Source organism: Pipistrellus kuhlii, unplaced genomic scaffold (genome assembly GCF_014108245.1).
Source record: "Pipistrellus kuhlii isolate mPipKuh1 unplaced genomic scaffold, mPipKuh1.p scaffold_m20_p_9, whole genome shotgun sequence".
NCBI lineage: Eukaryota > Metazoa > Chordata > Mammalia > Chiroptera > Vespertilionidae > Pipistrellus > Pipistrellus kuhlii.
Window position 1 is genome coordinate 45,158,726 of NW_023425595.1, and position 24,259 is coordinate 45,182,984.

General features: G+C 36.4%; 1 protein-coding gene across 3 annotated transcripts in view; it reads right to left on the minus strand.

The window, feature by feature from the left end:
- The window catches only part of NOX4 (NADPH oxidase 4), a 143,418-nt gene that overhangs the window by 68,655 nt on the left and 50,504 nt on the right, over nucleotides 1-24,259 (minus strand). For all 3 annotated transcript variants that reach the window (XM_036427453.2, XM_036427454.2, XM_036427452.2), the window contains exons 9-11: nucleotides 11,523-11,739; nucleotides 8,866-9,030; nucleotides 8,416-8,478 (exon numbers count right to left, since the gene is read on the minus strand). In XM_036427453.2, the coding sequence (XP_036283346.1) occupies nucleotides 8,416-8,478; nucleotides 8,866-9,030; nucleotides 11,523-11,739 (445 nt within the window). The remainder of the gene's footprint in view (nucleotides 1-8,415; nucleotides 8,479-8,865; nucleotides 9,031-11,522; nucleotides 11,740-24,259) is intronic.

Genomic DNA, 24,259 nt, shown 5'->3' on the forward strand with positions numbered 1-24,259 from the left:
GATAGAAACATCAATGATGAGAGAAAAGTCATTGATGAGTTGCCTCCTGATGCCCTACACTGGGGATCCAGCCCACAATCCAGGCATGTGCCCTGACTAGGATTTGAACTATGTTTTCCTGGTTCATAGGTCAATGCTCAACCACTGAGCAATGCCAGCAGGGCCTTACAATATTTTTAAGAATGTTTTGAAAATTTCTCAAAGGAAAGAAATAATAAAGTATTAATATCCATGCCTATCTTGTTTCTCTCAGAACATGAATAAAGAAATATATGCTTATGCCAATTCTTTAAAAAGTTGCAAGACAGTATGTGTAGTTAAGTTTGCATTACTAAAATAAAAATGGATATTAGTGTTTTTTCTCTAAAAATAGAAATTTGTTGAAGAGAATATAAAATATTCTATTACTCAACATTAACTTCTGGGAAGTTAAATTAAAGATAGAAAGTAAGAACTCATTTCATACACATCTATTTTTTAAAATTTATTATTAGCTTTTACAATGCTTATAATTTTAAATGTTAAATTTGAAAGTAAACATTAAAACATTGCTGAGTCTTCCTTTAGTCTCATGTAAGTTACCTAGATGAAGAGAATGGGCGTTGGCTCTTATAGACCTTACAATAACTATCAGAATACACAGCATCTAGTTAAGGATAAGAAAATAAAGTGACAAAATTTATAACAACAGATCTGAGAAAATGTGTACTATGCTATCCTGGAGGGGGGAAAAAGCTTTTCCTTCAAATTATTTGCTCAATATGGAGTTGAGATTCTAATGTGCTCAAAAGATTTTATAACAGTCCCACAAAAATATAAACAGATATTATGTAATTATCTTACATTTGGGAACTGAATGTAAAAATGATGTCACTGCACAAGGATTTACTCAATATGAAAAAGAAATTTAAAAGCCACAATGTGTTTGTTTTTAAATTTATTAAACCAGAGGAAATGATCACAGAACATAATGTTCTTTAATCATTGTTGTAAGGGCTTTATTGTTAGCTCTTTCTTACAAAGATCTAGTTTCACATTTTCTATTCCTGCTAGACATTCCCACCAGAAATTCACTCTAAATGTAATATATCTCAAATTGCTGTTGTTTTACTTCCCAAGTTATATTCTCCTCCTTCTCCTATGTCTGGCCATAGAACTTATAAATCCTTATCAGAGCAAAGCCTCAAACCCCAAAGTAATATCAGATCTTTCTCTTCTTGCCAGCATTCAATCGATTTTCAAGTCCTTTCAAATAAGAGAACCAAAGAAAGGGTCTGATCATAGCAATCTCCTATTGTTTAACCTTTTGTGTCCCCCCTATGGATAAACACCCAGTTATTTTCCTTCCTATATGGCCAACCACATCTGTTCCAATTTCTTTCCAACATTATATTCCATGGTTCTCCTGATCCACTGTAATAATCTACCTAAACCAATATGGATCAACTAAAACATGACCCTGCCCCTTTATTTCCTGACTTAATTAGTCTACCTTCAAAAAGGAGATCCACTTTGAGAAGCAGGTCCATCTTCCCCACATGATAATGAGAAATCTTACTTCTCAGAAAGAGGCTGGGTGTGGGCTCATGGTTTAAAAAAAGAATTGTTCATGTCTGTATATGGAATAACTGGATCCCAGATTCACCTGACTGCAAGTACAAGCCAGGCAATTACCCGTCCACAAACCCAAAGATAAACAGAGGTGAGACAAAAAGGGCTCTAGATGCAGGGATAACTAGTATAGTGGAAAGTAGAGCCAAAATGCCTGCTATTCATTAGTTCAGCAAATTTTTTTAATATATTTTATTTAATTGTTAGAGAGAGGGATAGAGCGTTAGAAACATTGATCAGCTGCCACCTGTACACCTCTACTAGGGATGTACCTGCAACCAAGGTAAATGGCCTCCACAGGAATCGAACCTGGACCTTTCAGTCCACTGGTCAACACTCTATCCACTGAGCCAAACCGGTTAGGGCACAGAAAATATTTTTTAAAGACACATTAAGTGCCATCTCAAATTTACCTGTCCAAAACTGAGCTCTAGATATTCTCCTCATAATCTGCTCTCGGCACAGCCTTCTCTATCTCGGTTAACACAGCTCTAGATGCTAAGATCAGAAATCTTGATGATAAGCTTGAGTCTTCTTTTTCTTTCACATTCCATACCCAGTCTATCAAGAAATCCTATTAACTCTAACTTTAAAATATGTTAAGAATCTGACACTTCTCACCAGCTCCACTCTGGGCCAAGCCATCATCATACCTCAACTGGATGACCGCAACAACCTCCTAATTGGTCTTCCTGCTTCACTTCATTTAATATCAACATAGCCGCCAGAGTGATTATGTTAAAAATTAAGCTAGACATGTCATTCCTTTACTCAGAACCCTCCAATGGCTCCTTCCTTAAAGTAAAAGCAAAACCCTGTCCATGTCCTATAAACCTCACATAATCTGATGCCTCAGGAATTCTCTGACATTATTTCCTACCACCCTTCCTTTTTCTTAGTGTATTTCCAGCCACACTGACCTCTGACATCACCTCTTCCATTCACACACACACACACACACACACACACACACACTCACACAAACACACACTCACACAGATGCCAGCCAATATATATGAATTATAACTCAGGGTGAAAACTACCAAGTTTTTAAACAGATGAATGACATAATTTGATTTGCATCTTAAAATAATCATCCTGGCTATTTCTTAAGATTACGTGATAGGTGAGTAAGGGCAGACAGAGGGAGGCCAACAAGGAGGCTATGCAGATGGTAGCAGATTGGACATATTTTGGAAAATTATGGAAATATTTTAAAGGTAGAGATAAGAACATATGTGGACAGATTGTTGACCGTAGGTTTTTTTTTGTGGTTTTTTTGTGTGTTTTTTTAAAGATACAAGTTAAGTTTACCTCCAGATTTTCAGCCTGAACAACTTGGCACTAACTGAAGACAGTTGGAAGAGTATGGGTGGAATGGATTTGAAAGGCTAAAGATTAAGAATTCAATTTTAGACATGCTAACTTACGGTTTTCTTGAGAAATCCAAGTGGAAGTTGTGGGTAGACAATTGGATATATGACCTTGAATTTTAGAGTTAAAGCTGAGCTGGAAATATAAATTTGGGAGATGATAACACACAAATATATTAATAAGACTGAATAGGATCTCCAGAGAAGTGAGTTTAGTTGGAGAGAAAAAGATTTCTGGGAATGGACACTGGAGTATTCTAATATTTAGAGGTCATGGGAATGACAAGGAACAGAAAATTTTTTTATTTTTTTTTTAGAGTCAGAAAAATGAGGAGAAAAACCAGGTAAGTGGGATGTCATGGTAGCAAAATGAAGAACACATGTTAATAAAGCACGTGAACAGCTGTGCCAAGTGCTCTGAGAAGTCAAACCCAGTGAGAATTAGGAAATGACCATTAGATTTAGCAATAACATGGTCATGTTGGCCTTGCAAATGTTTTAGTAGAGTTCTGTGGGCAGCCATTGGTGAATTTAAGAGAGAATGAGAGAAAAGGAACTGAAGAACTGAAAAATGGGGGAGAGGCTGGAAGGAGATGTGAGTCAAGAAATAGCTTTTATCCATCATTTTCTCTTTGCTACCTAGTTTAAAGGAGGCATCCAAAAATACCAACTGAATAAATCAAGTTTACTATTAAACAGCAGTTTGCTCTGAATACACTGACTATTAAAGGTCATATTTATCATGCAGGCTCTCATTATGCACTGAAGAAATATATTCCTTTTCCCTGGAAAAGAGACAGACTTGAGCAATTAGATGCTGTTCAACTTACAGAGAATTCAGATGTCCTATTATATTTCATGAACATTAGTGACCTTCTGTGGCAACTTCCACCACTGTGCATGGTCTAGAGTTAAGACACTTTATTGCCTTGCTAACCTATCATCTATCCTAGTTGAGTTTCTAAGCTGTCTAAGCTAAAAGATTTGTAAAGCCCTAGAGGAAAGCAATTTTTAAGAATTAGATAGATGAAAGCAAGACACAAGATCCAAACCACCAAAGCAGCTTTCCTGCTTATATTTAAATCCATAAAATGAAATAAATATTTTCAATCTTTAAGCCATGCATGGCCATTCTTGTCTGGTTTTCATTGAAAACTGGAAAGACTATTCCCAAAGTGACTGGTTAAGAGATTAAAAACACAAAGCAGAACAATGATGGCAAGTGAAGGCATGCTATGTTAGAGTACAGACAATAACAAACTAACAGCTAAACTTGCCTCTGACTCATGGAAAAATATGTGAAATTAGGTTATCCAAGCTTAAGAGTCATGAGTCACACAATTTAGAATACAGCTGTCAGGAAAGTTATATGTACTTCTGAATTAAAATAATAAGGAATGGATATAGATATATTTATGGAAGCTTCAATCTATTACCACCATAAAAAAGTATATTGTGCATTATTTCTTTGAGAGTCTATGACACATATCAATAAGCATAATAAATGTCTGACTCAGTTAACTACTAAGAGAAGCTACAATTTGTAGTAAGCAGTAGTTTTCATGTTTTAAGTTTGAGCTTTTTAAAATCATATCTGATTCCTACATCTAAATTAGATGAGAGCATACTTTAATAAAATGTTTGTTTTGGTAGAAAATCCAAACTTGGCAATTAGTATAGCTGGAAAATACTTAGAGATCCAATACATAGTTGAAGAACAACATGTAAAATTCTACCCGTTTTCAGCCAATAAAGGTCCATCTGTCATCCTAACTGCTAGTAAACCACAAGAGGCAAATAAATCATTTGTCCCCGAAATAACTGCTTCTAAACCAGACTGTGGCCAGAGCTTGGTCAGTTAGTTCATGCTGCAGAATGAGGGGGAAAAAATCAATTTAATCCTGTCTTGGTTCTACACTCATAATCTAAAACAAAACCATAGCATATAAAAATAAAAATCATAATAGCAAAGGTGTCATGGGGAGAGGTAATAAAAATGGAGAGGTGTCACCAAATTATGAAAGGTAAAATGTGGACGAGATAGTAGATAACAATTTCTAACTTACTGAGAACTTACTATATGCCAAGCTTCATGATTAGCACTTATTGTATCTTTTTAAATTCCTATTCACAGTAACTCCATAGAGAAGTCAGTATGATTACCCACACTTTATAAAGAAGCAAACCAAAGGTAAATATGTTAATTATCTCACCCAAGGATATAGTACTAATAAATGGGGGATCTAGTTTTCCAATCCAAACTGTCTAGGATTCCAAAATCCATGTTCTAATAGTATAGGATTACCTTTTCTCTCCTTCAGTCCTACCACCAAACAAATGCCTGCTGGTTCTGCCCTCGGAGATTTGTAGGTGCAATAGCAGAAAACAACCACAAAGTTTTAGGAAAACCCACCAAATTATCATGTCTTTGTGTAGGAAAATAAATGTCAAGTGTAACAATGCTGAAGCACCTCAAGAAATTAAAACTCCAACCGTTGGGTATCTAATTAAATCAGTCCTCAAAATTTAGCTTTACCATGACTGAATTGTGAAAATTGCTTTCGTGCTTCTGTGCATATTTTGTAGATTTTATTTTCCCTTCTACTGTCACAGTTTTTTATTATAGCATGGAAACGTATATGACTGTTAACTCTCCACAGTATTTGAACAGCTTAGAACTACCGAAAATACAAAACTTTCAATTGAATATTTCTCTTGAAGATGCCTCTTGGTAGTTTCAGTACAGTTCTCTCCTAAATGGTAATTCTTTTTTGTTGTCTGACACCAACAACAAGTATATCTACGACCAATAAGAGTTTGAGAAATATGAATGCTCTGAACATCACTGAGTGGTGAGGCGAGAGAGAGACTGTGCAGAAGAGCTGACAACACACAGTTCAGCCAGACAGGTCTGTATCTCACCTGTGCCACCACCTAGCAGTGTGACTTTATTTAATCTCTTGAAGTCACGTTGTTTTCTACATAAAATATAGTTTGTAGTACACGTGTCATAGAAATATAGCAAAAATTAAACAATATAATATTTTCAAAGTTTAGGAAGGAACTTCTTAAGCATTTAATTTGTAGGGACTATTATCTTTGACAAAGATAGGGTTTGTACACACTTTTTAGTGGAAATCAGCACATAGGAAATTAATTTTTTACTTTGTTTATTTCAAAGGAACCCTTTATAGTGACAATGTTTAAGAACCATTTTACATGTAAGTGCCAAATAGAACTAATTGGACAAAAGGAAGGGAACTGGCAGGAAAACATAGTGTGATTAATAAACAGAAACCTCATTTAAATTTGAGTTGTGAGAGCCCATAGGAGGATTACTCACTCACCACTTACAGCCAAAAAGGAAGAGACATACTTTCCATGTCCAACAGGAAGAAGTAGGATCTTCTCCTTGCCCAGCAACCACTTAGCCAATGAAAGACTGCTACAACTTAGCCAATGAAAAGCCATAGACACTTCAAACTCCCAGTCTCCTTCAGTGGACACTTTGTTTATAACCCCTCTGAACTGCCTTTTCCTCTGTAAAAGGAAGTTTCTCTTTCATTCTTTGAACATGCATGTGGTTCACTATTAGAATATGTCCCAAATTGCAGTTCTTTGTTGTTCCTGAATAAATCCAATTTTCTGGAGAAATATCTGGTTGCTGTCTGTCTAAAGTCAACAATAGTAAATTAACAAAACAGCAAAATGTAAAATTTAGCTTAAAAATGTTTTCTCTACTCAAATTCCTTTCTAGACAGCAGCAAGATTAGCTCCTCTGGGGATAGTATAAGTGAGCCAGCTATTAATTCCTCCAAATCTGGGAAGGGCACAAACCATTTCCTAGACCTATCCAAAGTAGGGGGCACCTATGGTCTGATAAAATCTCATGAATATAGAATTCTAAGCATCCAATCTCTTTGCCTTCATCCAACTCCTTCCTGAACTTAAATATTTCTTGATATAATAGAATGTTGTTAGTTATTTCACTAGATGCCAAACCACATATTATTTTTTTTTCAAATTAAATGGGTCAATAAAATTATATAGCTTTCAAGTGTACATTTCTATGATACATTGTCTGTATATTGTATTGTGTGCCCAGCTCCCAAAGTCAAATCTTCTTATATCACCATTATATTTGACTTCTTTTATCCTTTACTATCCCCTACCTCCCTTCCCTTTGGTAACCACCATGCTTTTCTCATAATCAATAATAAATAATTGTATTACATTTAAACAGAATGCAAAATTCGAAGCAATGAAGAAAGTTTTTCCTTTAAAGAATTGCAATTATTTATCCAAATAACTTCTCTTTTTTCTTTAACACTCCCTTTCTGTTTTTTTTTTATCCTCTAAATGTAGATATTTTTCTGACCTCTCTCTCTCCCCAAGTACTATTCTCAAGAGGCATATCAAATTTGTAGCAGTTTTCCATCCTACATCTCAGCACTGGTATCAAACTAGTTATGTATCTATCTCCTCACCCTATAATTTGTTCAATTTTATTTGCATATCTTAAGCACATTCTTAAACATGCAGTCCCTGTTCTGTTACCTTAGTTAAAAATGGAATAAAATCTTAATCCCTATCATCAATGGGGAATATTAAATAACTTATAAAATATTATGTAGTCATTAAAAAGAGTAAGATATATAAAAAGTATCATGAAAAGTTTCCCATAATATATTGTTGAGTGAAAAGAGAAAATTATAAAACAAACGATTCATCAAATATGTCAAACATCTATATTTGCCAAATTGTAGAATAAAATGTCTAGAAGAATATATGTTAAACTTTAAATAATTTGAAAAGGGGAAATGAGGAAAAGTTCCTATTTTATCTTATTTACTTGTGAATTATTTACTCATGCCATTTTTAGAATGCATCAAATAATGTTAAACAATGTGCAAAAATATTTGGTGATTCCATTAGTTAGCTAGCCCCTTTCATTATTATTTCATTTTATTTATTTATTTTTTACCTTATTTTCATTTTTCTCCCCCATTTGTAGGATGGGTATCAATGACACTGGACTTTTTCTTGTCTAAACACTGGATTTTCTTATGCATCTACCTCAACCCTACTCTTTAAAGAAATTCAGTCTCTTTAAAGAAAATCATGCACAGATTATATTTTGGCACATAATCCACAAAAGAAAAAGTGCAATTATAAAAAAAAATTATGCATTTTGAATTAAAAAAGATTTAATAAATTTTAAATATATTACTCTTTGATTTTTAAAATAGTATAAAATAATAATTAATAGTTACAACGTTTCTGTACAGATAATCATATTTCTCTGCAAAAAGATGGCTTACTTAAACAAGGATCTTGTGATAGCCTTGAATGACTTTTAAAATGAGGTGGAGTATAAAAAAGTAAGATATGTATTTCTCTCTAAAAAACATTTAAAAAACAAGTTTCTTACCATTGTGAGGGTAAATGGATGGTTTTCTAATGCAGACACACTGGGGCAATGTAGAGTAATATACTGAAAAGCAACAAACAAATTATAAATGACTAAGAGAGAAGTTTTAATTTTCTAATATGACATTTGTATGCTAATTTTCAAAAATTATGTAAGAAAAAAAGGTATTTTATGCCCTAGCTGGTTCACTCAGTGGTTAGAGTGTTGGCCCTTAAACTGAAGGGTCTTGAGTTTGATTCCCAGTCAAGTGCATATACCTGAGTTGCAGGTTTGATCCCCAGTCCTAGTCAAGGCAACCAATTTATCAGTCTCTCTCAAATCTATGTTTCTCTCTCTTTATCTCATCCCCCCATCTCCACTGTCTCTAAAACATCAATGAAAAAAAAAATCCTAAGAATAAGAGCAAAAAAGAATAAAAGATATTTTAAAAGTTGCTGAACAATGACTCACCTGGCCAGGTCTTGCTTTAAAATTTTCTTTGACCATTCGAATTTCCATGACATCTGAGGGGTGACTGATGACAGAGATGATGGTGACTGGCTTATTACTCCGGATGCACCTGTAAAGCCTTTCAGCACAATACAGGCACAAAGGTCCAGAAATCCAAAGCCAAGTCTACAGAGAATTTTTGAAATGCACTTTAAAAAATACTTGCATTATAAGATTCTTTATATCTTGTCTAATTGTTTATTTCATACACTACAGTAAAAATATTGTAATCTGTTATTTATAGTTATAAAAGCATAATATGCTAATTAGACTGGACAGCTGAACAACCTTCCAGACGTCATTCCGGATGGCCTTCTGGATGAAGCCATAGCAGCGGGGGCTGAGGCAGAGATGGTTAGGGGTGATCAGGCAGGCAGGCAAGCAGGTAGGGGCGATGAGGCGAGCAGGCAGAGTCAGTTAGGGGAGATCAGGCAGGCAGGCAGGTGAGTGGTTAGGAGCCAACAATCCTGGATTGAGAGAGGGATGTCTTACTAACAGTTTAGACACGATCCCGATCCCTGCAGGATTGGGCCTAAACTGGCAATCGGACAACTCCAGGCATCTTGGGTTGCAAGAGGGTGCAGGCTGGACTAAGGGACCACCCCCTTTTGTGCTCCAGGCCTCTAGGTTTAAATAAAGTGTAAACAAATAACAGATTCTTATAGCAAGTTATTCAAATAAAGAGTAAAGTATAAAATAAAAGGTATAGTACTAGCAAGACCCTATCCGCAAACTGTCACTCAGGGCCTAACTACCATTAAACGTAAATCATACATTGTTTCATATACCCTTCTCTATACACAACTAAAGAGAGATAAAAGGGAAGTTAAGCCTGGCCAGAGTGGCTCAGTGGTTGCGTGTCAACCCATGAGACAAGAGGCCACCTGTCTAATCCCAGTCAGGGCACGTGACCCAGTTTGGGGCTTGATTTTCAGTGAGGGGTGTGCAGGAGGCAATCGATCCCTCTCCCTTCCTCTCTCTCTAGAAATCAGTAAAAAACATTTTTAAAAAAGGAAGTTAAAGCTCAAATAAATTGTGCCAGTTCAATGTTTGTTAAAAAAAACAAAAAAACAAAAAAAAACTACCTAGATATTTTAATGCATAATGTGTATGCATAATGCACATACACAAAATGTAAAATATGTGAACATGTTTTTTAAATATGGTATCAATGAGGCATGCTGTTTACAACTTACTTTCACATCATAAATCTAACATGAACATCTAAGATTATATTTAGAATCTGGAAAGCGTAACAATTTTGCACGTGTGCTGGAGAGATTGCCCTGCATACTCTGGGGAGTCCAGAAGGCTGTGTAGCCAAGCTTTCTCCTAAACTGCACACTATACTTCCCTCAGCATTTGCAGACTTCTAACCCAAACTTACCTTAGTGGTCACTTTTTAAAACCTGCTTACACAATTACCCTGGACCTTCCTCTCCTCCTTTTCCTGACATTTAGTTTGGCACCATGTGTAAGCATCACAGGACAAGCTTTGCAATGCAGCAGCAGTTTTGCAACTTTGGGACATCAAGTTGCACATAAGTAAAATGGGAGTCACAATACCTGCCCTTCCTAACATATTGCAAGAACGTTTGGAAATTGTAATGCTTAATAGAAATCTAGAGGATTAATAATAAACACAAGACTAACAAACACATTCCAAAGCCATCAACAAATCACTCTACTTTTTTACTCCTCTTTCTTCTTTTATTTTAAATTAAATTTATTGGGGGAAACATTGGTTTATAACATGATTTAAACTTCAGGTGTGCAACTTTATAATATAATATCTATATACTCTTAGACAGAAGTCTAGTGTCTTTCTGCCACCTTGCATTTGACCACCTTTATTTTATAATTTACTTTCTTCTTCTTCAAACAGACACTCGACGTCACTATTTCCTCTCCTTCCACTTGGTACAAAGATTACAAGGCATAATTCCCACCTGGGCAGCTCCAAAGCCTCAAGGGAAAGTACGGCCCTTGGGAAAGTATTCCAAGAGCAAGCATTTTCCTCAAAGACCTAGTTTTGCACTCTATTTCTGTGGAGGGTTCATTTGTAGAGTTTGATCAAGGTATTTTACAGATGCAAGCAGCAATTTCCTCATTAGAAAATTGAGGATGTTAGTAGTTGAGGATTATAGTAATAGTTGTTGTGACTATTGAAAAAATTATGTATACAGTTTATTTAATAGAAATATCTGCCTAGCAGATAATATGAAGCCATCAATAAATGTTTAATTTATTATTTATAATATTGTACCATAACAGTCTACTATACTATGATAAATATTAGTTTTAGATCTTTCACTATTGTTTTTGATATTCATCCTATTTTTCCCAATGGATGGGGAGCGTATCTTTGTTATCTTCCTTGTGGCAAACACCAGTGCCATAGTATATAAAGATCATATGGTCAGTTATATTCCATAATGCCATAGGTCTTTCTCCTTGAACTGTCAGCTGCCTATCATGGAATGCAGTAACTTGCTATTGAAACATTCTAAAATGTTCTGTAAGAATAACTGATTTATGTACTTCAAAAACATGTCTGACCGATTGCTATGGAAATACTAACTTTGCAGAGACCATCAAACACATAAAATTAATCTGACCTGTGGAAAGTTAGCTTGAAACCTGGGCTCTTCCTGACAAATCTTCACCGATGTGTTCCGGGTAACCTCATCTGGTTTTGAAAACCCTCCAGGAAAAGATTCATGAAAATATTCTGAGAGATTTTCAGGTAAGTGAGTATTCCGGTAGCGGGTTCCATTAAGATCGATGCAGCCTGGAGGGTGGGTATCTATATTGGTTTGATACTTCAACAATCCTCTAAAATTAAATTAAGAAAAAATAAGTAAAAACAGGAATATGAAAAAAAAAATTTTAATCAGGAAACAGTATAAAAAAATAAACTCTTCTTATTATTAACTTTACATAGTATTTATCCAAAAAGTGTTTCTCATGTATCTTACTTAAGAACAATAGAGAAAATTCAGCTCCACTCCTCCTCCCACACCCAAAATGCCACAAATAAATGGAAGGGACAAACACATTTGATCTTTCTAAGTATTTTTTATTTAAAATATATTTTATTGATTTTTTACAGAGAGGAAGGGAGAGAGATAGAGAGCTAGAAACGTCGATGAGAGAGAAACATCGACCAGTTGCCTCTTGCACACCCCCCACCGGGGATGTGCCCGCAACCAAGATACATGCCCTTGACTGGAATCGAACCCAGGACCTTTCAGTCCGCAGACTGACGCTCTACCACTGAGCCAAACTGGTTTCGGCCTAAGTATTTTTTAATTTGCCAGCCTTTTTTCCAAATCCATTAGGCATTCATATAATCACAAGTTTCATTTCAATAAACACTATAATGATGGGTATTTTTCTATATCTTCAAATACAAATGAAAAAAACACAGGAATCATTTGGTTTGGCTAAGATTGAATAAAACAGGCCTTATTGGACAGAGAAATGTTAAATAAACATGACAGAAAACTGGAAGCTTGCATCTCTTACGATCTGAAAACAATTAATACATAGTAATCAGATCATAAACTGATTACTTGTTTTTTATTTCTCCATAAACAAGATCACATAAAAAGCTCAATATAAGAAATCAGATAGGCCAAAATCCTAAAATCTTATTCAGATTGTGCCACATTTTGTGACATTCTAAGACATGATATTCAACTTTCTGTTTTTTGCATTTCTTTCAATAAGGAATAAAGTAAGATCTATGTCATGGGGGTAGTGCATCAAATGATATATTGTACAGAATATTTTTTCTTTTGCACACAAAGATACAATTTTGGAAAGCATTGGAAATTTTTCAGTGTTTTGCCATTTTATTTCAAAGACATTGAAATATGTATTTCTAAAATTATGTTTTCTAGTTGGCAAGGGTATGTTTTAAAATTACTCTTCATGCTCCTAGGTAATTAATTTTAGTACATTAAAGAATATAGTACATATTAGGAGCATCTAAGTAGTGGGCTGTATCCTATCTAATGAAAGAGAAATATGCAAATTAACCATCACTCAGCTACATGCACAAGACACACCCACCAGCCAATCAAGAGTGATTATGTAAATTAACCCAACCAAGATGGCTGTGGCTACAGAGCTAGCAGGAGACTTGGGTTTTCCTGGCAATGTAGGAAGCTTGGCTTCCCAGGCCTCCACTCAAAGTTACAAAATTTCAATTATAGAAGAGAAATAAATCCCAACAGAAATGGTGGCATCCAGGGAGCTGGAGAGAGCAGGAGGCTTCAGTTGCCCCAGGGATGGAGAAAAACAAGCTTCTGAAGCCCTGGTCTGCCTTGGCCTCCACTTAAGGCTACAAAGTTTCAATTATAGAAGATAAATAAATCCCAGATCCCAGGGCCTCTGCTTGGGTCACTAGGGGGAAATGGCTGGTATGCAAATCACCACAGGCCCCTCATCCAGGCCACCCCATTCCCCAAGGGAATCCCCACCCTGATCCAAGACACCCTTCAGGGCAAACCAGCTAGCCAGCACCCATGCACCAGGCCTCTATCCTATCTAATAAAAGAATAATATGCAAATCGATCATTAGTCCAACACACAAGATGGCTGCCCCCATGTGGTCAAAGATGGCTACCCCCATATGGACATAAGAGGGCTGCCACAAGAGGGCTGCCACAAGAGGGCTGCCACAAGAGGGCTGCCACAAGAGGGCTGCCACAAGATGGCTGCCACAAGATGGCTGCCACAAGATGGCCAGCAGGGGAGGGCACTTGGGAGGGACCAGGCCTGCAAGGGAGGGCAGTTGGGGGTCATCAAGCCTGCAGGGGAGGGCAGTTAGGGGTGACCAGGCCAGCAGAGTAGGGAAGTTGGGGGTGACTGGGTCTGTAGGGAAGGGCAGTTGGGGGGACAAGGCCTTCAGGGGAGGGCAGTTAGGGGTGATCAGGCCAGCAGAGGAGGTTAGTTAGGGGCAAACAGCATGGTAAGGGAGAAGTTAGGCATCAATCAGGCTGGCAAGGAAGTGGTTATGGAGTGATTAGGCTGGCAGGCAGAAGTGATTAGAGGCAATTAGGAAGGCAGGCAGGCCAGCATTTAGAAGACAGCAGTCCTGGATTGTGAGATGGGTGTCCGACTGCCAGTTAGGCCCGATCCTACTGGGATCAAGCCTAAAACGGGCAGTCAAACATCCCTAGAGGGGTCCCAGATTGGAGAGGATGTAGGCTGGCTGAGGGACACCCCTTCCCCCCCCCCCCACCCCCCAAACTTCAAGCGTCAGGGCTCTAGTTTCATAATAAACATGAATAGACCACACATACATTTTTTTAAAGTAAGGCAGTAGACAGGGCCTAGGTTCAGAATAAATGGATAATATATAAATGTGAGCCAAGCACATAATCCTTCATAGAGTTCTAGTCAGATCATGTAATTCTTATGTCATTATGTTTGGAAAACCCATTAATTTGACTCAGCTTCCATTACAAATAATGATTTATTAAAACCTGTTGCTCCTATTGGCCATCCTGAGGGTGGGGGCTGACGAATGAACAGGCCAAAAATCTCAGGCATTCCTTCTACTAGCCAGAAGCTGAACAAACACTGGCGTAACACACTTAGTACTAGTCTAAGTGGTTCTATAAAGTTCAAAGAAGAGTCAAATCAGGCTGGCAAGGAAGTGATCAGGAGGTAATCAGGCTGGCAGACAGAAGAGTCAAATCCTCTAGAATCTTATAATCTAGTGGAAGATATGTTGGAAGTAGCTAAACATAAGTTAGACCACAGATAATAATTGGAATAAAGTGTTTTAGTAATATCTTATTAATGTATGGGAGATACCAGGACTAGTACAGAGTAGTTATATACATTTTACATTATTCTCACAACCATGCATGAAGTAGAAATTATTATTCCAATTTCACAAATTGAGATACTATTTTAATAGATAAAAATATACCCCAGGGACACTCAAATGATAAGTGGCAGAACCAAGATTTGAACCCAGGTCTCACTCAAATTCTATGTTCTTCTCTCATTAGATCCTAACAATTTCCTTCTTTAAAAGGTAAAGTAGGGAATTATTAATATTTATTAAGAAAGCATGTCAGGAATTTTTAAACATCTATTTCTCTCTTAAATTTCAAAACAAAATTATTATACAAGGTAAATATTTTTATTCTTATTACACAGATGAGAGATTTGGGTAAGAGATTAACTAAGTAGTAGCCAAAACATGGGATTCAGAAACCTCATGTCCCTAACTCCATATCATACAGAGCAAATTTGTTAAAGAAGTAATAATCAAAGGAAAGAGTTCAAATGAACAAAACCCTGGAAATAAGGTCAGATAAAGTGTGTGTGTGTGTGTGTGTGTGTGTGTGTGTGTGTGTGTGTGTGTGGTATGTGTTGGAAGGGGGCTAATGAACACCAGGCTAAGGAATGTTATTTATTCCTTCTCCAAAGTCATAACAGTGTTGTTCAGGTGAATACGACCCCATGTGCTAATGGTTCTTAGAATGATAAATGTTGTCACTCTGCAATACAACTCTTCAGGCCAGCTCAGTCAAATAAGCAGTGCTGCTGTTCTTGGTGTACAAAGTGGCCCATAATATTCTAGAATCCCTTTTAATCCTGAGGGACTTTGCTATTTTAAGCTACTCTCGAGGTGAATGGCATAGGCTACCTCTGTCATAAAACCCCCTTACAGTGTTCTTTTCTTTGTCTCAGTTTGTAATTGTTGCCAACAAACTGACATGTAAAAGAGAAAAGGTCTATAGATGGACAATGACAACAAACAAAAATGTAATGAAAAAAAAAATCAATCAAGTATGGAATCGCAGGTAATTTGGCTAAATTAGGTGGAAAAAACACAGATGGGTTCACAAGGAAGGGCGCTGGCAAATTTTGAGCTCAGTATTGAAAATACATTGAAAGCACATCGAAGAGGTGCTTGATGTGTCAATGCCTATTTTCATAAACTTCACAACAAATGTGTGTGGTAAAGATCAGTGGCCCCATCTTTGAATAGGGAAAACTTCTGGAGCTCTTCACTGATCTGCCAAGACCACACTGTCAGTCAGAGCCCAAGGCCATTCACCTGCAACAGGCCTGCCTAGTGCAGAATTCCCATTCTGATTATGGACAATATTCTGACGTTAAAGATCAATGTATGCACAGAACAAAAATTTATGGAAATACATGACCATCAAACAAATACTTTCATGATATTTTTCAAGTTTCATTTAAACACAGTAACTTACTTTTTAGTTACTAGTAAAAAATAGAAGTGCCTTTTTTTTTTGGTAATAATCCAGAATTTCTTAGAATTCTTAGAGGATACATTTTAAAGAATATACTACTTCTTTAAAATTATATTTCAATAATTTTGTTCTGAAAAAATTAAATAGGAATTTAAACTAGATATTCTGTATACTTGGATTGGTAGATGAAAATCAAATATCTCTTTAATCCACTTCATTGTAACCACATTTGTAAAATAATTGAATATGTGTGATTTTTATGATTGTTTTGAATCACTGATACATACATAATATAATTCAAGCAGATATAACTTACTTGTCTTCCTTTTCAGTTTAATATTATCTTCCTAAGTATCATGCAGTTCTGTGTCTACATGCCAAACAATACTGATCTTTCTTCTTGCCCCACATCAACAGAGATATTCATATTTTACATGTACTAATTTATTGTTTTGAACCTTATTAATTTAAATGATATGGCCCCTACCTTCAAGAAGCTTATGATTTAACATACTGTTTTCCAATAGAACTTTCTGTGATGGTGAAGAGTCTAAATCTGTGCTGTTCAATATAGAAACCATGAGTTACATGTGGGTATTGAGCAACTGAAATGTGGCTATTGCAGGCAAAAATGGAATGTTTCATATTATTTAATTTTAATTAATTTAAATTGAATAGCCACAGCTCTAATGGGTATAATCAGACATGACAGCAACAATAACGAAAAAGCAAAATGAGTAATGCCATATAGAGATATAGTGACCTCTTAAGGGTAAATGAGATAATAAATTGGATTATGACATTCTGGAAAAAGCATCATTGGAGGACGTAATGAAGGATGTAGAGGTTCCAATGGTTAGAGAATAGGAGAATCACATTGCAATATGAGGGATCAAGAAGAACAAAGCAGGTGGTTTATTCCCAAATTAGAAGAGGGGATCACATCTTATTCATTTATATAAGCCACCTGTGTCCATACTCCAAACATTGTGAGTCTTCCAGCAAATTTTTTGCACATGAGAAACCTTCAATGCACTTCTAGTGAACAGAAATAACCATGTAATTTGTTTGAATATATCTAATAGTTAAAATATAGGAAATATTCCTGCATATGTGTATTGTATCTTTCATAATTAAATGATATATTATTTGAAAGCAGAAAACAGGAAGGAAAAAGGATGGTAGTGAATGGTAAACAGAAAATCCTGCCAAGTAAAGGCAGTGATACAGTTGGGGGCAGGGAAAGGGGGCTCACAGAGCATGTGAGAACAGGAATGCTTATTACTTATTTTTAGTTACAGTGTACTATGTTCCAAAGGAGAGATTTTGAAGTCTTTTGGGAATCTCTGGTGTTTTATTAGGAGAAATCAAAGATTTTGTTGTGTAGCAAATAAAGTTTTTAGATGCTACTGTTTTTGCACACGAGGGTTTCAAGAGATGCTTTCAATACTCAACAATGTTTCAAAAATAGGTTTTTCTCCCCCCCCCTTTTTTTGAAGATATATTATAGTTATATTATCATGGCTGTGATAAAAATAATAAAAAATGTAGAATAAACCCTAGTGGTTACAGCATATAACTCATAAAAAAGATGTTGTGGCAAAAGTTGAATATTACAAAATACCACTCCTGCTGAAAGGAGAATCGCAAAATCATTCCTACTTTAATTGCATCTATAAATTTCTAATAAATTCAGTGTCATTCACGCTACTTTTGTTTGTGGTACTTTTATAAAGTGAAGAAAAAATTCTTGTCCCATGAGGAACCTAACTTTTATTTAACCTGGTTTCTATTAGTCAAAATGTTTCTATTATTTACAGAAAAAGATAACTTGTTTCTCAAAGTTCCTTTAACTTTGCTTCAAGTACAAAAAAAAAAAAAGAAGCTTAAGAAAATGCACTCATATTCGACATTTCAAAATCTAATGGAATTCACTGGAATCTGTACTCCACTGGAATGTACACGACTTCATATCAAGAATTTGTCCTGTGACCCTGCTATTTTTCTGGTGCTAGTACTGTGTCTGTAATCTATAGAAATGGTTCAACGAATATTCATTGAATAAATTAGTGAATGTATAGACAACATTTTGTGATGGTTGTTGTTGAAGCACATAATTGAGAATTTATCTGTTTTGTGTGTTTTTGTTGTTGTTGTTTGTTTTAATTAGTTCACTTAGAGAGAGAAAGAGACAGAGAGAGGTGGAGAAACACTGATACATCGATGTGAGAGGGAAACATAGACAGGATGCCTTCGTATGTACTTGGACTGAGGATTGAACCAGTAACCCAGGTATGTGCCCTGACTGGGAATCAACAGGCAACCTTTTATTGCACAAAACAACACCCAACTAACGGAGCCATTCCGCCTGGCAAGTCATGTGGCTATACCAAACACACAAGTGAGTCTCAACTCATATTCTAACTTAAAACATGTTTAGATTTTGCATATGGTATTTAGTAAAATGGAAAATGTATGTTCATTCACCTTTGTAGGAAATAGCATAAATTCAGTCTGCAGCTCGATTGGTGTGGCTCAGTGGTTGAACATCAACCTAGGAACCAGGAAGTCATGGTTCAATTTCTGGTCAGGACACATGCCCAGGGTTGCTGGCTTGATCCCCAGTGTGGAGCCTGCAGGGTCAGCCAAACAATGATTCTCTCTCTCCCTCTCTGAAATCAATAAACACATGTATTTTTTTTTTAAAAAAAATTCATTCTGCAACATGCATCATTCCTCTTCAGTCTCCAATATTGCCAAGTCCAATTTGAGATCTTAACCCTGCCCTGACCCTAGGCCAATTCTAACATCAGCAAACACTTGGACTGGGGATCAACCAGCCATCTAGGTATGTGTACTGACTGGGGACCAACGGGCGACCTTTAGAGCAGCATCTAGAAGTAGAGAGATTTCCTAAAGTGGGGACCTAAAGTGCCTCAAGGAAACCCTAATCATTTGGGTTCCCCTCAAGCCAAAGCTTTTAGTCTTATCCCCACTGGATCTTGCTGCTATCTTCTTTCCATGGCTCTTGCTACTGACACCTGTGTGTTTTTGTATCCTGAAGCCTAAGTTGAACATGCATTGTGTCTAGTTTTTACTGATGGTACCACCCAAGATACAAGACGGGGCAATACAGACAGGGCCAGCATCCTGGGTGCGGCCTGTGCAGTCTACGGAGACCCAGCTCTTAGAAAGGTCCCGTGATTGGTTCAATACTTTGTTGTCACTATGTTGAAATGCTTAATAATTTTTTTTATCAAGAGACCCCACATTTTCATTTTGCACCGAACCTCGCAAATTGTCTGCCACAGATATGAGGCAGCTAGCAAAACTAAACCTTGGGGTATAAGAGCATAGGATAAAGACATGAACCTTCCCGGAAATGTCTGAATTAAAATTGGTCATTTTACTAAGTTTTCTCAGCTAAAAAAGAGAGAGGGTACCTGTTACTCTCTGCTTCATTAGTATAAAAGAATGAAGATTTTAATCTCTTGGAAAGAAAAAAGAATAGGTAAGGATCCAATATTTCTTAGCATTCCCTCTGCTTTCAGGCTTTACTGAAATGGCAGTGAGAGATAAAACACTAATGTAGTAAAAACATTTCTTAAAATAAATGTAGCCCTTGTTCCTTCTCCTTCCTCCCCAACTTCCTCATCCTGTACTTCCAGCTGGAACCATTTGTTATTATAAATAATGTCCCCAGAGAAAAACTGAGGTCAAATTTATGTAAAAAATATTTGGTCTGGAGCTCACTATTTCTATCCTAAAGTGGGAACAAAGTAAACTCAAGGTTTAGAAGATTAAAATTCATTAGAATATGTAGCTTAGAGCACAAATGAATTCATGTACATGGAAATGCTCTGTATATAGTATATCTATCTATACATGTAGTATTCTTAAGGAAGAAAATACCATGTAACCTTAATTCCCACCCCCACCTAGCTTTCAGAATAAAATATCAGCAAAAACAAACCATTTTTTTTACATAAAAACAAAAATTAATGCCATGAATAGGAAATTATAAGTGGGAAACACACACACATGTCTAAAAGGTAATAGTTTTAGAACACTATATGTATTAACATATGGGAAATACGTAAATACTATTATGGGAGGGGATTTGGATTTCATATAGGAAAGACAATTCCTCGGGAATTTTTTTCAATCTATATATTTAAGTGAAAATTTCAAAAACCAAAGTGTGAAAGAAAGCAAAGAGAAATTAATTTTTTCCTTCTGTGATTCAAATAATTTTTAAACATAGAAGTACAGAAAAATCCCCAACAAAAATGTGCCAGTCTGAATACAACCAAAACAGTCAAGACATAATAGCTAATTCCTCTAACACTGAAGATGATATACTAGTTGCCATAATAACCTTACCTAAATAACACTAAATATAAGTGACAGTCCCAAAGTGGAAATCTAAGTTACACTTAAAAACCACACAGATTATTTTTTACTGGAAGCCCAATGCACTACGATTTGTGCTAGAATGGGCTTTCCTTTCCCTGGCTGCCAGCACTGCCTTTCCACCCTGGCCCAGCCCCTTTCCACTCAGGTCCCCGGGAGGCCTCTTTCTGCTCCAGCCCTGCCTTCCTTTGCTGCCCAGAGGCCCTGAGAGTCTGGGGGTAGGGCAGAATGCCTGCATCCTGCCCCAGTCACTCAGTGCCAGTGTATGCAAATTAACTGCCATCTTTGTTGGGTTAATTTGCATATCACTTCTGATTGGGTGGTGGTGTACCAGAGGTATGGTCAATGTATATGTTTATTATTAGGTAAGATTACTATCTGCAATAAGAATTGGAGAAAATTGGGAGGGCATAAAAGGACAACACATTCCTAGCTAAAATCCAATTATAGAATTCCAAGTCAGCAAATACTGAGTGAGTGATGACTTGTGAAAGGGATTCAAGTGATAAAGACAAGCAAAAACATCCCTACCCCAAAAACACTTTAGTTCATCTAGGATACATCACTCTGCTGTGTTTTCTCTTCCACACTGGAACTCACAGATACATGATAAGAGTACGCAGAAGAGAACACTGGAATTTTCCACTGCTCAATTAAAGCATCAGCTATAACCCGTCTTTCTCCCTTTTACCTAAGCTTTTATGTAGTGTATAATATTCTGCACTTCCAGGTATAAGATGTTTATGTGAACTGATCTTTCCTCTGGGCATTTTCAAGCAGTATATATGCAGGTTTATTCTTTTTTCTTATGCAATTCCCATTCTATCCTTATTTTACGTTGGTAGCAATGGCAAGTACCTTCTGAGGCTTGTAACAGACTTGAAAAGGTGTGGAAATCTGTACTCTGAATGAAGACATACAAAGACACAGTGTGGCAATAAATAATATTGATAAGAGTGGCTCTTCCACTGTATTTTTATTGGCTCTAGCCCAGAATCTAGCCTTTTAATTATTATTTCCAAATTATAAAGAAGAACTATAGAGCTAAAAAAAATATCATATAAATGTAATTTACTGTTATTTTTATTAATAACTTAATTAAGTGCCATGATGAGGTTGTACATTTTAAGAAACTATTATAGCCTGTCCAGTGTGAGTGTTGACAAGGAGGTCATGGTTTGATTCTCAGACAGGGAACATGTTTGGATTGTGGGCTAGATCCCCAGTAGGAGACATACACTTTTGGGAATTGAGAATATATATATTATTGAGAATATATAAATATATCTTAATCATATAAAGGTATACACATATATGTAGTGTATATGTGTTTGTATTTCATAAATCCATGGATTCCTTGCATCCATTAAATAATTCCCAGAGATTATGAATCCAAGTTGAAAACACATACTCTATTGAAGCAATACAACTTCATGGTAGAAATAAGGGACATCAAATTTATAATAATTATGTCAATGTATCAGAAATTAAGCATCTAGAAAGTATTCAGAAGACATCATCTATAAGTGATGGATGGTATACAAAAGATTTAGCCATAATCATGGGCATGAAAATCCTCAATGTTCTGTCTACCTTGTTAAAGGATATCCAATTACAATCTCTAAAGCAGGACAAAACTAGGCATATCTACCTTGTCTATTATTTTAAGGCTCTGGACTCCCAAATACCCATTTAGAATATTTGAGGTAATGTCTCTTTTTCTTTCTTTTTTTTAAGTATTTTATTTTATTTTTTAACATATTTTATTGATTTTTTACAGAAAGGGAGAAGGAGAGAGAGTTAGAAACATCGATGGGAGATAAACATCGATGAGCTGCCTCCTGCACACTCCATACTGGAGATGTGCCCACAACCAAGGTACATGCCCTGACCAATATCGAACCTGGGACCCTTTAGTCCACAGGCTGACGCTCTATCCACTGAGCCAAACTGGTCAGGGCGATGTCTCCTTTTGTGTTCCTGTCTCTAGGCCTACCTTAAAAGCAGCCCACTAGCCTCCCTTGGACTTTCCTCTATGCCTAGGAATAGCTAGAATAACCATAGGTACAGGTTTATCCATATCCACAGCTTAATTAACAGTATCCCATTTCATTCTCAGAAGTCTTGGCCTTGAACAACTAATCATGCAGTTACTTCAAATCAGGAGGCAAAGAAAAGAAAACTGAATAGAAAATATAGGGAAAGAAATTTTTCTACTGCAGGACTAGAATAGAATTTATTTAACATACAACCCTGGGCTTCACCAAGTTCCCATTTGATGCCATAAGGAAGAGCAGGTGCCTTTTCCCAGTAGGAAGCTCACACAAGTCTCTCCTGCCATATCCATGTGAAAGATAAGAGCCCATAATGCAAATGGCTTCTAAAAGAGAAGGTACTTGGGAATCAGCAACTGTTAACACTTGCTTATATTGCATGAACACCTCTGCCCTACAATAGTATATTCTTAATTTCCACCTCCTAGGATCCATTCAGAGCCTACAAGGAGCCTATCCTCATAAATATTTGTCTAAACCTAGTTAACTCCTGAGGCTTGACTCCTATGAAGCTGACAGTACCTCTGGTTCATGAATGTTGACAAAGGCTGCCCACTGTGTTCCCCTCGCTTAAGGAACATATTTTTTAGAAACATGCACGTAGAAAACCATTCCTTTAAAATTCCCCTAGACAAAGTGATTCAAGTAGAATATAAATCATGCTCTAAAACAAACTCTTGCCAGTAAGTAATCCCAAATGGCAGAGAGTTCTGTTTTAAGGAATAGTCCAGGTAATCATTTATGAGAAGCCCAGGAGATCTGACACAAGAAATTATTTACACTATTATTTGGCTCTCACTGTCATTCATACATTTGAGAAGGGCCTTCCTTTTGTCTTTTTCAGAATTATCACCTTAAAATTTCTCACTGTGTAAATACAAAAATGAAATAGTTACTACCCACAAAGCACTGCAGATCTAAAGCCAGTGGGAGTGTTGATGACAGTAAGATTGCGAGGTTAGAGTGCCAAATCTCATGTACAATGTATTCCCTTCACATAACTTTGAAAGGAATAGGGTTAGGTTCTCTAGGCTGAGGCTCTGTGACATTCATAATATCCTTTTTCCCTCCAATATCCTTTTTATCAGTATGATGAGATTTTTCAAATGAAAAATTCAATTATATTCATGTCCAGAAAGAGAGAACAGTTTGGCTCTTCTCCCCCCTGATGTCTTATGAATTGAAATGTCTTTATAATATAGCAACCTCTTAGAAAGATGTGTTAAAAATTAGAAGAAAAAAATTCCTCAGGAGGAAGCTGTCTTGCAAATCCCAAGATAAACATATATGGTTAAAAATCAACTGAATTTTGAGACCTAACGATATTATACAAATTATTCTCCTTTTTCTCTTTTTTTTATTGAATTTATTGGGTTGACATTGGTTAAGAAAATTATAGGGGTTTCAGGTGTACAATTCTATAATATTGTACATCATCTGTATATTGTATTGTGTGTTCACCCCCCCCCCAAGTCAAGTCTCCTTCCATCACCATTTATCCCCCCACTTCTTGATCTGTCTCCTCCTTTCCTTCTGGTGATTATCATACTATTGTCTGTGTCCGTAAGTTATTGGTTTTTGCTTAATTGCTTCACCTTTTTTCAGCCAGCCCCACAATCTCCCTCCCCTCTAACAGCT